General features: G+C 33.7%; 3 protein-coding genes and 1 pseudogene across 4 annotated transcripts in view; 2 read left to right on the top strand and 2 right to left on the bottom strand.

The window, feature by feature from the left end:
• The window catches only part of LOC140816594 (uncharacterized), an 80,485-nt gene that overhangs the window by 42,071 nt on the left and 23,401 nt on the right, over positions 1–15,013 (bottom strand). The window lies entirely within an intron of this gene.
• On the top strand, positions 2,178–4,492 carry LOC140816557 (serine/threonine-protein kinase RIPK-like). Its single transcript, XM_073175907.1, has 5 exons — positions 2,178–2,780; positions 2,909–3,044; positions 3,367–3,503; positions 3,609–3,732; positions 3,818–4,492. Exons 1-5 carry the CDS (start codon positions 2,400–2,402, stop codon positions 4,327–4,329), a joined length of 1,290 nt encoding a protein of 429 aa, XP_073032008.1. The 5' UTR covers positions 2,178–2,399; the 3' UTR covers positions 4,330–4,492.
• Positions 9,114–10,810, top strand: LOC140816582 (protein NEGATIVE GRAVITROPIC RESPONSE OF ROOTS). The gene is made up of 5 exons (XM_073175937.1): positions 9,114–9,223; positions 9,302–9,365; positions 9,503–10,044; positions 10,203–10,365; positions 10,493–10,810. The coding sequence occupies exons 1-5, from the start codon at positions 9,218–9,220 to the stop codon at positions 10,510–10,512; spliced, it is 795 nt and encodes a 264-aa protein (XP_073032038.1). The 5' UTR covers positions 9,114–9,217; the 3' UTR covers positions 10,513–10,810.
• LOC140816468 (uncharacterized) lies at positions 12,344–14,666 on the bottom strand (annotated as a pseudogene).

A 15,013-nucleotide genomic window follows, 5' to 3' on the forward strand; every position in this document is an offset into this window, starting at 1 on the left:
TTCCGGATCATTGTGGTTATCTTTCTTTATCATAATATACGATACTGTTTGAATTAATTAATACACCCCTTTAAACATTTATACCGAAAACCTAATGAAAAAAACATAAACTCGATACTTTGTCTTATTTTTAAGAACAATATTTAGAAGGCAAAAATTTGTGTGAGACGGTCTCACGAGTCGTATTTTGTGAGACGAATCTTTATTTGAATAATTCATGAAAAAGTATTACTTTTTATGCTAAGAGTATTACTTTTTATTGTGAATATGGGTAGGGTTGATCCGTCTCACGGATTGTGATCCGTGAGACGGTCTCACATGAGACCTACTCTATTTAGAAACCTAATTCGCTGGATGATTTTGAATAGAATCTTATCTTTTTTTTAAAAAAAAATAATCAGTAATTGTTGAAAGGACAATCATAAATTAAAAACTGGAATATGTATAGTCAAGCAGTCAAATTAAATAGTGGATTTACGGTATTTAAGACATGGTGATAATTACTTCTTAGCCAAGCAATAATGATGATTAATCTACGAAGGTTCTTTACAAAATTTAATACATCGCAATTAAGTAAGTAATTAACATAGCCTCTAAGGATGTCCACTATATGAGTGTTTTGACCAATTATCAAGAATTTAAGTATTTTTATTAACGAATAAAGTTTGTCCAGTATGATTTTATATAACTAACGTGATTTGTAAACTTTTGTGTTTAACGTTAATCTTGGATTTTTCTCAGTACGCACCGAAAAGTAACGACTACAACTTCTTACATCATAAAAATGAAAGTAATTAACACATTTGGTTAGTTTTCTTCATTTTCTTGTGTGAATACTGAATAAGGTCCTTCGGGTGATTCTAAAATCAAAATTTTACGAAGGATATGATAGATATACATCCGGCGTGAAATCGCACCGCTTCGGACATATATTGCTCCCTAATCTGAAGTAATTCATTACAAAATTAAAATTTTATACATGAGAAATAATATTTTTACCCAAAAATGGTTGTGAGATCTTCTTACATTTTGTTAGACATATTTGCGATCGATATAACTCATGAAAAAAATATTAGTTTTACGGTGAATTTAGATCAAGTCTCCCTATCTTACATATATAATTACATGCAATTGTGTCACAAAAACCTTACTCAGTATTGTTTCGACCGAACAAGGGAAGATACAATTTACGTAATTTAGTTAATTTGTTCGAAAAAGTCGAGTGAAACTTCTGAATGATTTGGTCAAATTCCATGATAGTTACCGTAAAATTAAAGTCGTGTGGTTAGATTGATTTGTTGCTCCTAATTTTCGACTTTTACGAATTCAAAAAGAAAACTAATAGATTTGCTGTCAATTTGTTTGGTAACGATGCGACTGGGAAGAAAAATTAACATTATCAGATTAATTCTAAAAATTATATTTTTCAATTGCCATGTCTTCGGAAAGTTCCTCACCTGACCTTGCAATTTGCTACACTTGACCAAATCATGATTAACGTGTGAAGGAAGACAAACAGTTTTCTTTACATATTTTTTTATGATCCATTGTTTCAACGCTATGTACTACTAATTCCCACTCCTTCACCAAAATTGTTAACTTTAGTTCCATCTATATTTCAAATATCTTGATGGTATTTTAAAATCCAGTTCCATATATTACAAATCAATCTTCGCAAATTCACGCGCGAGTCCAAAATAAACATCGACAAAAGATGATATATTGATATGTTGCTCACTCATCGTACTCATCAATGAGATAACGACATTCATATATTATGTATATAGATTTTGATTGTGGATTGATTATCTTGTATTAAAACATGCTGACATGGAGTAACATAATTTCAAATGTAAGCATAGAATGAACCTATTTTTCGACATTAAAAAACTTGAGAGTACGTAGTAGAATGAATCGCCAATATCAGGCATCTGCGAGAACATGCACGCACTGTTTGCAAATCAACTACGTGTAGCAATTTCTTCTCAAATTACATTGAGAGTGTGTTGAACAATCTGTTCAATTCTCCGCGTGGCGAAACACGCAAGAGAAATGGCCCAGATTATACCATAATCGTTAGTTAATAGACAGCTTTTTCTTTATTATTATTATTATTTAATTAGGATCTACTTGGTAAATTTAATTTATATATACAGTGGAAGGAAGATATAATATAAACGGTGGTATGTTGTGTGCCAAGTTTGAATTAGTATAATATAAAAGGAGTTGTAACCCATTAACCCATTATATCTCCTTTGTTTTCATTTCATTTCATCATATAAACCTTCCAAAGTTGTAATTTTTTTCTTTGCCTTTAGAATTACACTCAACCACACATACCAGAAATCGATCTTGATCCAATTTCCAGATCACTCACTGCACGTACGGTCTTTTTCTGAATGATGGCTGTCAAGAAGAAGATGACATGGCAAGAATATTTCCCGAGTTGTTTCAAGCCGGAGAGCCCGAGGCCGGATAAGAAGAAACCGATCTCGAAGTCATCTTCATTTCATAGGATCTCATTAGCGGACTTGAGTGGATCCACCCTTTCGGAGGATCTCTCTACATCTTTGGCGGGCTCTAACATTCATGCGTTTACTTTACAAGAGCTGAGGGTGATCACACAGAACTTTTCATCGAGTAATTTTCTTGGTGAAGGCGGGTTCGGGCCGGTGCACAAGGGTTTCATCGATGACAAGCTGAGGCCCGGTTTGGAGGCTCAGCCCGTGGCGGTCAAGCTCCTGGATTTAGATGGCGCACAAGGCCATAGAGAGTGGCTGGTAAGATGCACGAAAGCGAAACCAAATGCAATTTAAATTTGATGTATTGTATTTTAGTTTATTTTTAGATAGCATTTGTATTTATTATGTATAAATGATTTATGTTATTTTTGGAATCTGATGCAAAGACGGAAGTGATATTTCTTGGTCAACTAAGACATCCACATCTGGTGAAGTTGATTGGTTATTGCTGTGAAGAAGAACACAGGCTGCTGGTATATGAATATTTGCCTCGTGGAAGCCTGGAAAACCAACTCTTTAGAAGTAAGTGCGGTTATATATATATATATATATATATATATATATATATATATATATATATATATATATATATATATATATATATATATATCCTTTTGAAAATATTGTATTTCTAAATATTTTGTCAATAGATCGAAATTTTCATGTAATAAAATTATAAAATCAGGTAAATTTCTTCAAAATTTAAATCAAGTTTTGTGTATTAATTAATGATCAGAGCTACTGGCGCAGATCACCAATCACGTACGCAAACATTTTTGTTCAAAAGCTTCACTCTCTGAACATGAATAATATTAAAGTGTGTATTAATTTTATCTGTACGCAGGATATGCAGTCACACTTCCATGGTCAGCAAGATTGAAAATTGCTCTTGGAGCCGCAAAAGGACTAGCTTTTCTCCATGAAGCCAAAAAGCCCATCATATACCGTGATTTTAAGGCTTCGAACATTTTGCTAGACTCGGTGAGTCGATTTTCTGCTTTATATACATTTCTATATTATAAATTTCTGTAAAAAAACAATATGATGCTCGTATATATGAATCTAACATTCCAAACTCTGTTCCAGGACTACACCGCAAAGCTCTCGGATTTCGGGCTTGCAACGGATGGTCCCGAAGGCGATAACTCGCACGTTTCCACCCGTGTTATGGGCACACAAGGTTATGCTGCACCCGAATACATCATGACTGGTAATTTACATTTTATGGCTTGTACACACGATCCAACAAAATTAAAGTATATACAGAAAATAAGTTGCTATGATGTTTTGTGTAGGTCATTTGACAGCAGCAAGTGATGTATACAGTTTTGGAGTGGCGTTGTTGGAGCTTCTCACGGGTCGAAAATCAGTAGATAAAAGCCGTCCTTCGAGAGAACAGAACCTCGCGGCCTGGGCAAGGCCGTTGCTCAAAAACCCTCGAAGACTAAGCCGCCTAATGGATCCGAGACTTGAAGGTCAGTACTCCGAAACCGGCACACAAAAGGCTGCGGCATTGGCTTACGAATGCTTGAGATATCGGCCTAAACTCAGGCCCACAATGAGTGAGGTGATCAAAGTTTTGGAGCCATTGACGAATCTTGATGACATTCAAGTGGGGACATTTGTTTTTGCAGTGTCAACGGACAGCTATTCACATAATTGTTCGAATGAGAGTGATTCGGAGGTGGAGAAGAAAAAGGAGAATGGCCAGTATCATCGTAGGCACAAACTGCATCAGGAACATAAGAAAAGGATCAGATCTCCTAAGTCTCCCCTTGTCTTCGCAGGAGGAGATCATTCAAATTAGTACATAATATTCTTTGATCACGTTGTATTTCCTTTCAAATTATCTCAGAATCTCATGGGATTCTGGAAAACAAACCGGGTGTCGTGAAATTCAAATATATATTCAATCTGTATATAAAGACAGGGAGGAATAATTGCCTATAAATTCATTCGGCCACACACAATTTTTAGGCCGATCTAGTTTGAGCACACAGTTGCCTCTGGGGGTATAGGTCCGTGTGGTAAGGGCATGGAGTGAAGGATATTTTAATTCATGTTAGTGAAGGATTGAGTCTCGACTCCCTTTTTAATGGAGATTTTCTACTGCCAATCTCTCATCTCGGTACCTGCTGTTGGTGCATAACTCTGATTTATCCTCCTTCACGTCGAGGGCTTGGGACGGCTATTGTGGGGCCCTCAGGGGTGGGGTTCAACCTTTTTTTAGTTTGAGCACACAGTTTTTGTTTTGATAAATCAAAAGAATTTGTATTCATTTGTTTATTTGCTTCCCAATTGAAATGAAGAGATCAAAGAAACAGAAAAGAGATTCCATCAAGATGTAATACACACACATATGTATCAATAATAGGGTTCATTTCATCCTACCTTGTGAGGCACTGTCCCCATGAGGTGATCAAAGCTCAGATTTACACACACATACACCTACATGAAGTGAATCAAAGGCCTAAATTTAATCACCATGTAAAATCAATGGCTGAGATCCTGTGAGGACACTGCTCCCACAGGTAGCATCGACATTACCCAATAATAGATAGTATGTATTGTAACTTTGTTCTTGACTTGGTTGTTTGGGTTGTCGGAAAAGTGAACCATTTCGAATCCCTTGTTTTGGATGGTGGTAGTTTTGACTTAGTGAATTCACGCTGTCCAAGTTTGTGCCTAAAGGTTATTTTGATATTAAAAACCAAAATTTATTCCAAATCGATCGTGTGAATAAGTGTAAATTATATTATAATTAAAAGTTTGCGTGCCCCACAGAGTTGGTGGATCGATTATTTGCATTTGTTAAACTTGGTCCTTCGAAAATTAAACGGCTTACCCTTATTAGAAAAATATTAATTTTAAACCCAACACCAATCCATATATATTTAAATTTTAATGATCATGATTAAATTAAACACAAGTGGCTGAGGCTTTTGGGCACTTACAGCGACAGGAAACATATGCATTAATTAAAAAAATATATTCACATTTGGCTGATTAATTAACCATAAATAACTATTTTAAAGCGTGTTTTTTTTATTTATTAAAAAAAATACATTTTGGGTATCCAATAAAATATTTATTTCAAATAATTATCATGAAGTTTGACAAAATCAACATAACATAATTAGTTATTTAAATCCAGTTCAAATTAAATTGGCCTCAATTAATAATATGTAAGCTTTCGTTGTAGCTCTAGTTTGACTCATCACGTTGCCTCCCCACAAAACGAATACTTCTTCTAAAACTTTGTATGATAATATATTACAGATTAAGCCTTAGGAAGGATTCTTGTAGACACAAAGATTTGACACTTGACCTTAATTCCCTCTCTTGGAAAACAACAAGAAGTTGTTAGATTAATTAGATTGGTACAAAAAATTAGGTCGACTCACGCGTATTTACAGATCGGATATTTCTCTTAAGTTATATTTGGATTGATGGATTTCAAATGTATTTTCGTATAGTTAGAGAAGAAATGTCATAAACTTCAAATTCACTCACGTCTGTTTATATAGTATTTCATGTTAATTATGATAAATTTCAAATTTACATAATTATAGATACATTTGAAATTCATTTTGTTTTGTGTAACTAATGTAAAATAAGCAATATATGAATTTAATTAATCTATTTTTTCATTATTAATTAACAGTAAAACTATAACCGAAACCATGCATTTCATATCGATTGATCTAAATGCAACCTAATTTCTCGATTACCACGACATTGGAGATTTCCACATATATATATTTTTTTGTATTTTTAAATTTAATTAGCGTCGATTTTAAAATAGATGTAAAAATTTATTTGATATGATATATCCTTCTCCACGACTGGATTTAGATTTCTTATCTATCAATATTTGCAAACGATCATTCTTAATTTTAACTGAGGATAGTAAGTAATGCATTATTCATGAGAACAATGGGAAACTGGATGGATTTTAATCAGACAAGCAAGCAAATATATTTATATGAAAATGATTTGACGTCATTTCTTTTGATTTCCTGATTTAGACAGCATTATTGATGGACAAGTTTACATAAATTCCAAACATGATATAACAGGGAAAGATGGATCAGACATAACCAAAAAATAAATCCAATAATCACATTATTATTTTATTTTTCTATCGAAATCATATTTTTTTTTAATCAGAAAGTTGACATATGATTATAGAACTGATACATGTACACTACTCCTGCTTCAAATTGGAAGATGGTATTTTCCGTAAACTTTTTTGTGATGAACACTTTGAACCTAAGGCACTAGTGTAGATTTATAAAGCGACAGCAATGGCGTGATTTGTGATTTTTTTATTTTATTTTAGACATAAAAATGCTAACATATTGAAAACCCGGCCCGACATTAATTTTAGTATTAAATATCATTATAAAAAATGTATGACAAAATAGTCATGACTTTGATTCTTAAAGTGAATATTTACACAAAAATTGAAATAATATATAGTTTGAAGATCAGAATATTCTACACATCTCCACGATTTATTTGTTGGCCGAACTACAAACCAGGCCCATTGGTAATTTCTATCATGGCTAGGGTCATTCATATATTATATAGCTTTTATAAAAGTGATTTTTTTATAAAAAAAAAACTTAAAAGTTGTTTTACGAACAAATACGTTTTAGACAACTATTTTATAAAAATAATTTTACATTTAAAAAATAATATATTTTAATTTTCATCGTTGCCTTCGTTTTTTAAAAACATTTAAAAAAAAAAAACAACTCTCAGTTACACTTTTAAAACATTTTTTCAAAAACGTTTTACAAAAATTATAACGAAATTCTCTTAAAGTAATTTTAAACAAAAGTGGACCGTCTCACGGATCTTAATCAGTGGGACGAGTCAATTCTATCTATATTCACAATAAAAGTAATACTCTTAGCATAAAAAAAATATTTTTTTATGGATGACCCAAATAAGATATGATAATATGTGGACGCCACGGGTCAAACTCTTGATGAAATATATAATTTTATGTAATTATGAATATGCAAGTTTCACTTAATTTAATTTTAAGGGGATTTTAAATAATTACGACACGTATATATATAATAATAATAATATTAAAGATATTTTTGGAGATTGGGAAAATGGGGGTAGGTGGATTGGGGACAGAATTTGAACATGTGGAGTGTTTGCTTTGCTAAGGTTGTATGTATTGTTTCGTTTGTTGGATTCTGCAAAAGTCGAGCGAGCATTACAAAACAATTAATAGGATTTCTCATTTTACATCTTTCAAATCATACATTTTCATTTTAGAACCGGCTAGAAATTGTTGTTAATTAAAATGCATGCTTGAGATATGATTTTATGTCGATTTATATATCTAAGGTAAAAACTTGTTTGAGACGGTCTCACGCGTCGTATTTTGTGAGACAGATCTCTTATTTGGGTTATTAATGAAAAAATATTACTTTTTATTGTGAATATCAGTCAAGTTGACCTCCATCTCTCGCAAATAAATATTCGTGAGATCGTCTCACAGGAGATATACTCTATATCTAATGACTTAACCGAGTAAATTATTTTTTCAAAGGCAAATTATTTTCTAGAATAGTGATCTAGCTCGGAGAAACAAATCAATCGCCGACATCATATGATCTTCTCTCAAATAGTCAATTTATTCTATTTATAGGTTTCGTTTGGGCAGCCAACTTATAAGACTCCTTGTATATATGTAGCAGGTTTAGTGCCCATAATTATATACCTATCTGCAACCTTGTATTGTCCTTCCTTCTCAAATGCTATCCCGAATCCCGATTTCCCATTTCACGACTATATTTTTTCTATGTATTCAAAATATATGTATTAATATATATATATATATATATATATAATATATAAAAAAATATGAATTGTTCATCTGCTTCCTCAAAATAACAGATAAGCAAGAAAGTGGGACTGGTGTAACATAGTTTTCAGTCCCCATTTCAGAACATGGTTAGGTAATAATGAGTACAGAATTTCTCTGCTAAAATTGGATGATTCAACCCAGAAAAAATTATATGATTAGGACACGCCCAATCTCGCCACCCCATTTACTTTCAATCATGTCAGCAGCTTACAAACATCAAATCGTGAGTTAGTTGGACACTACTTTTGGAATAATATTCAAATATAGATCCAATGGATCATTAGGCTTGGTAGATATCATGTATATGGTTCGTCCAGCACATGACACGTACGTTATGTTAAATAAGCGATAATGATTTATCTATTTAACATTATACGTATTGAATAGATAAAAGCATTATTCATATGGATAACATGAACAAATTTCATAAAAAGACAACATCAATTGGATCTACCCTCGAGTATTATCCCAAGAATAGGGTTGAATAAATCTGGATCATGTTACCAAAATATTTGATCAATTTACCTCTCTAAAAAATTATTGATCAATTTCAAATTATTGTTTTCATAAAGTTTAGATAAAATCTTATCATTTTTTTGATATACTATTTAATTTGATGGCGTATTCCCGTTGAAGCTCTACCCCACCAACACCTTTTCCGTATATAAAACGTACGAAGCTCACTTTACTCATAGCCAAGGTATTTGAGCAGAATGCAGAATATCTCTCCAAATATAACTTGAACTATATATACCCATCATTCTCAAGTTCTTGAAAGAGTTCTTGTAGTTCTCGTGGACAAATGAAGGTATCTTTGATTCTAATTTGTTTCTTGGTGAATCAGTCTTTTTCATGGATTGATATATAGTTGTGTTTATTGATTTAGATCTTCGGTTTGCTGAGAAACAAAGGGGACCGTCATCAAACCAATCGAGAATCAGGGACGAATCGTAAGTTTTTGTTAAACAAGAAAGCAAAATAAATGTCAAGTGTTCTTCGAATCAGGCTTCAATGCATACCATTTCAAATAATTAATGAACATTGAAAAATGTGTTATTTAAACTATTCCAATGTCTCGTCAACACAGATCATATGATACATCAACCGTGCAGAGAAGAATTCAGTGATTGGCCAAATGCTTTACTTGCTATTGGGACTTTTGGAAATAACAATCTTAAAGATTCAGACAAGTCTAAGATTCAAGGGAGCTTAACTTTACCCAGAAGTCCAGGTCACCTGGAACATATTACACCAGAAGATTCCCGAGAAACTGATAAAGATTTGAGAACAATACTCAATCAACATATTTCCACGGATTCCAGTTTTTCTGGGGAGTTGAAAAGGCATTATGTATCGCTGGAGAAATTCTTGGAAGGTGACAAGATTATCAACCAGTCGATGAATATCGTGCCAGAAAATGAAAATTATCGCCTCCATCGAACGTCGAGCTCAGATCATGACAGGGAAGGAAACAGTATTAGGTTGGAAAACAAAAGAAACGACATTCGTAAAAGGTCGTTGTCTTTTCTTCTTAAGAAGGCATTCCTATGTAGAGGTGGATCTGTGCTCACACCCCGTTTGAGGGATCCAATTACAGGGACTGGATTGGCTAATTCAAGAATGGATAAGGTACATTCTAAAACTAAATAATAAGCCAATGTTCACAGAAAAACCAAAACACATTCTAGCATCATAATCTTGCACTATTAATTCTCTTCCAGATTTTAAGTGTCTACTCTGTTTGAAGTACAAAAAAACTGGTCAATCTTTTTCCTATCTACGAACAGATTTTAAGGGCCATCCTGAATAGAAGGGTCTACCCTCAAAGGCCTATTCCAAAGGCAAAGCCAAAGAAATACCTAAATATGCACGGGGAAGATAATGATAGTGATGATGAAGAGCCAAAAGAGGCCACTGATGGAAGCAAATGGGTCAAAACAGATAGAGAATGTAAGCATACCACATGTTTTTTGCGAAGGATATTGTGAAAAATACATATGAACTATAAATTATTACATTTTCAGTCCTTTCATATCTTGCTGCTGTAAGTTAATTCCACGGTTTCTATGGATTGTAGATATTATTCTGGAGATGTAATCTGTGTTATCTCGTACTATAAGGAACATTCGGGATACCATCTGGAAATGCAATTTGTGTTGTCTCCACCAATAAGGGGTTACCAAGATGCTTCAACATTATCTATTTATTCTACAGCTGTACTACACACTAAAATGGTGAATTGTATTTTATTCTCATGAACGATGACATTGAGGTGTTTCACATAGGAATAAGATACAATTCACACCGTACTTGAATGTAAATAAGATATCATTTGAATTTCCGTCACAGTTTCAGAAGTTGATGTATAGTCCTCTAGGGGACACACGTATTTCTTGTCATGAAGCAAACGAGTGTTTCTATTTACCATGCTTGCCTTATTCTTTGATCTGTATTTCTTCATAGTCAACAACAATTAAGAACACTTCGGATTCATCTCATCAAGTTTCATCGCATTAGTACCTAGAGAAATAAATATTAACCACATAACTAACTTCATTGTTCCTAGTCCATTCTTGTAATGTAACTAACTTCATTGTTCCTAGTCCATTCTAAGTAATTTCTTCTTGCATCTGTTCCCAACTCTAAAGGAAACAAACCGACCAAGAAAATCTAATGCCCAATGCAGTAGAGTTTACAATCTTGATTCCTAGTCGAATACAATTACGGTTTTTTCATCCAACTGATATAGTTGAAATTTATGTTTCGGCAACTTGCATGCAATTCCATTCAGGAAGCATTACTTAGAATTTGTTTGACGTGAATCATCAGTTATACTACATCAATAAATTTTAACCAAGTAGATCAAGAAATGGTAACCAATCCACTGCATAACAAAACATCAATGGTAACTCTATGCCATCTGTAATTGCCGCCAAGCACTGCATTGCGTCATGCTTTAAAGAATCGTAAAATAGTTGCAAAGTTATCTATTTCTTTTGTTTTCAATTATTTACAAATCTATTAAAAAGGTTTATACTTGCAAGATAAAAGATACACAAATAACATCATGCATCCAAGGCATAGGACAAGGGTTTAGATTATACAAGTACACTATTATGCATCCAAGGTTTATACTTGCAAGATAAAAGATGCACAAATCGATTATCCTAGCTTTTGAACTGGAGAAAAAATAAGTTGGAAATGACGGCCCTTTTGTTGCTAATTTAACTTTACTTTTTTTCTAAAAAAAAAATTACAAAATAATTGCTTAGAAATTTAAGAAAGGGGGATGATTTTTGTGAGATGCAAAAATCCCGCATTTGTTGCACGGATAAGTAGAAATTGAGATCACTCATGGCCGTTTGCTTCGATGCGAAAATAAGTTGGAAATGACGGCCCTTTTGTTGCTAATTTTTCCGTATTTTAAGAAGAAAAAAATTGGTGTGTTCTTGAAGAGGAATAATGACATGAAACCAAAAACTTAATTTAGGGCTTAACTTCTATTTTGTCAGATTTGATAGTTTAATTGATGCCTTTAACTTTATTCCAGATACAGATTGCTTCGCTTGTTTATGAATACTAGAACCGTTTCATCAAAAAGCTAGGCTAAGAAAAGTGTTTTTTTTTATAAAAAAAAAGAGATCTGCTTTTATAATTTTATGTGTTTGGATAGGCTTCTTAGTGATGTACAAAACACTTCATTAAGCTGAAATTTCAAATTTAGAGCTTTTAAAGATTTTTTCAAGTTAAAAAACACTTATTCCATTAAATTTTATGAATTAACAAAATGTTTTTTTTATCCATTTATCTAAACACAAACCTGAATCACTTTTAAAAGTTCAACTTAGAAAAGCACTTTTTGAAGCAAAATAATTTTGTAACCAAACACACTCTAAGGTTGTGTTTGCATGGGTTTGTATGAAATCACTTAAAATAAACTCTTTACAAATACTACTTATACCAAACGTGTGTCAAGTACAAATAGCATTTTCAGTTATGTCCAGTCCCCATTCGAAAAAGAACAAGAAACCCGCAACAACTTGGAGAAAATTTATAACTATAGATGACATGATAATGTCGTAATCATTCTTATTTCACCCTGCCAAGAACTCAAGACTGGAACACTCTCTTCACAAATCCTTGCACGGAGCTGCCCATTCCAGCTCCCACCGCTTCAGCCAGATACTTAACCTGCAAGTTCGCAAGTCTCTAATCGCGTTGGGATGAAATTTTCATATCATGGAAATTCAGTGATAGATCATTTCATTGGCATACCGCATATCTATTAGCAACTTATGTACATGTAAAAAGTACAAGTGACCAAAGAAGCAATGAAAGACAAAATGGTTACCTCCTGAACAGTGTTTTTCATATCAAATGCATCTTTAATTCGTCCATCTAAGAAAGCCCATGTATTCTGAAAATCTACATACGTAGCATGACAAGTGAGCAAGTCTTTTACACAAAAAAGAGAGGAACAACACTACTTATATGATATTATCTGCCAATCAAGCTGTACTAATGTAGCTATGCTGATAGTGCATTAACATGTTAGGCCCACGTGGTAAGCTTCTTGACAGCTGGGCCTCTACACGGCAAAATGCATCTCAACGAGAAAAGGGAATTGTATTGACAAAGAAAAAAGTATAATGAACCACATTGTGCAACAAGAAAGCTTGATCGAGTGCATAGAATGTTCATGCCAAGTACAACATGGAATTAACACGTGAGAACAGAAGGAAAAAAATATCACAAGCTTCAGCAAGACCCGAAAAATATAATCTCAATCAAGCAAGGAAAAAAAATCAAATCACAATGCTAACCTGGGGAAGTATCGGTAAGCATGTATAATTCAGTTGTGGAGTATATCCCACCAAGGATCGTGCGCTTCACATACCGATCAATGTCGACAGCCTTATCCCCAGCAGCATGCCAAATTTCATCAACAAGCATTGCTCGCTGCTTGAAGCTCGCAGAAATATTCAAGGGTTGTGCCTACAATTCATCTTATAAAGGATTTACTTGGACAAGCATCTCGATGAAAGCCTAAGCTTGGAGAGACAACAATGTTCACCTGTATGCTAAGTGCTTGGGGCCATTTTGAAATATAGGGAGCCTGCATCTCTAATCGAATTCTGACGAGCTTTGAAACACGCTGACTGAGAGTTAAGCTTTCCAATTCGGCGTCTGTCCTCAACTATGTTAATTAGCCTTTGCAGACAATCATCCATGAAAAACTGAAGCAAATAAATAAAAGAGCATTGATCAACCAGTGTATATAAAAGCCTGTCCACAGAACACGTGTGTCTCCATGACTAAGAACTATGAACATTGAATATATATAAATATTACAGATCCAGTATCCTGGTAACAAATCCATTCTGTTTTGGTGTTGATCTAACACAAAATTAAACATAAATATAAAGGTTAAAAAAGCAGACCTCTACTAAAGAAGCTTCTTTCCGAGGAAAAGAACCGACAATAGAAGGTGACACAGCAACATCTCTTGCTCCAGCGATCATGGCCGCATCAGTCCATCCTAATCTAATCTGCTAAAACATCGCAAGTCACTATTACAATTTGCATAAAGTAGTTTCGCTTACGCTCTCACTCCAACTCTCCCAAGAAAAAGGACTATTTTAAAGACTCAGGAAAAAGCTTTAAAACATTGCGCTTCGTTAGGCCGCGTTGATATAAAATATTAAAATCAGAGATGGCAATGAATACAATTCCATTCATAAACAGTTATTTCGGTCCAAAGTTAATTTAATGCACTAAAATCACCACCCAAAATAATCCACTCACAAAACACACAATTAACAAAGAAAAAAGAAAAAGAAAGAAGAATCGAAGGAAAGGAATGGACCACGTGGCCAAGGGAGGCATGAAGAACACGAGCCTGCTCATCCTGCCAGTGATCTTTAGGACTCGAAGGTTTCCTCGCACCACTCTCCCGCGCGCCGGCCGACGTCGATGATGATGTGAATGGGTTAGGGTTTTGATTGGGAACGGTTTCAGATCCTGCTGCAGTAGAAAACAGCGTTGGATTTGTGAGTATAGGTGCTGAATTTTGAAAGCGGTTGATCCGCTGACCAAACGCCGGAAGCAGCCGTTTCGCCACCGCGAATCGATTCATTTCTGTACAGTATCAGTATGAATGGGAAATAATCAAGCAGAAATTTTGGTGAACTTGGATGGCCACTCCAATCTCAGCCCAGAAGTCAGAAGCCAGCAACCAAAAATATATAACAAGATTATCTTTATTTATAAATAAAAAATAAAATTAAGAAAACTGTAAAATTTTATGTATACCAATGAATTATGTTGTAAAATTATAATCATAGTCTATATAAATTTTTTATTTTATTTTATTATATATATATATATATATATATATATATATATATATATATATATATATATCATTGGCTAAATAAATATATATTTATCATTTTCATTTGCAAGTCATCATTACAAAGTGGAAAAACAACCAAAACTGGAAAGCAATCAGCGCAAAAATGATGGCAACAATGGCAAACATGTCGAACTCCCTAAAGTTCACATTGATCAATTAAAAGCCAAATCAAGCTACAATTAC

The sequence above is a fragment of the Primulina eburnea genome, chromosome 2, assembly GCF_022965805.1.
Source record: "Primulina eburnea isolate SZY01 chromosome 2, ASM2296580v1, whole genome shotgun sequence".
Lineage (NCBI taxonomy): Eukaryota > Viridiplantae > Streptophyta > Magnoliopsida > Lamiales > Gesneriaceae > Primulina > Primulina eburnea.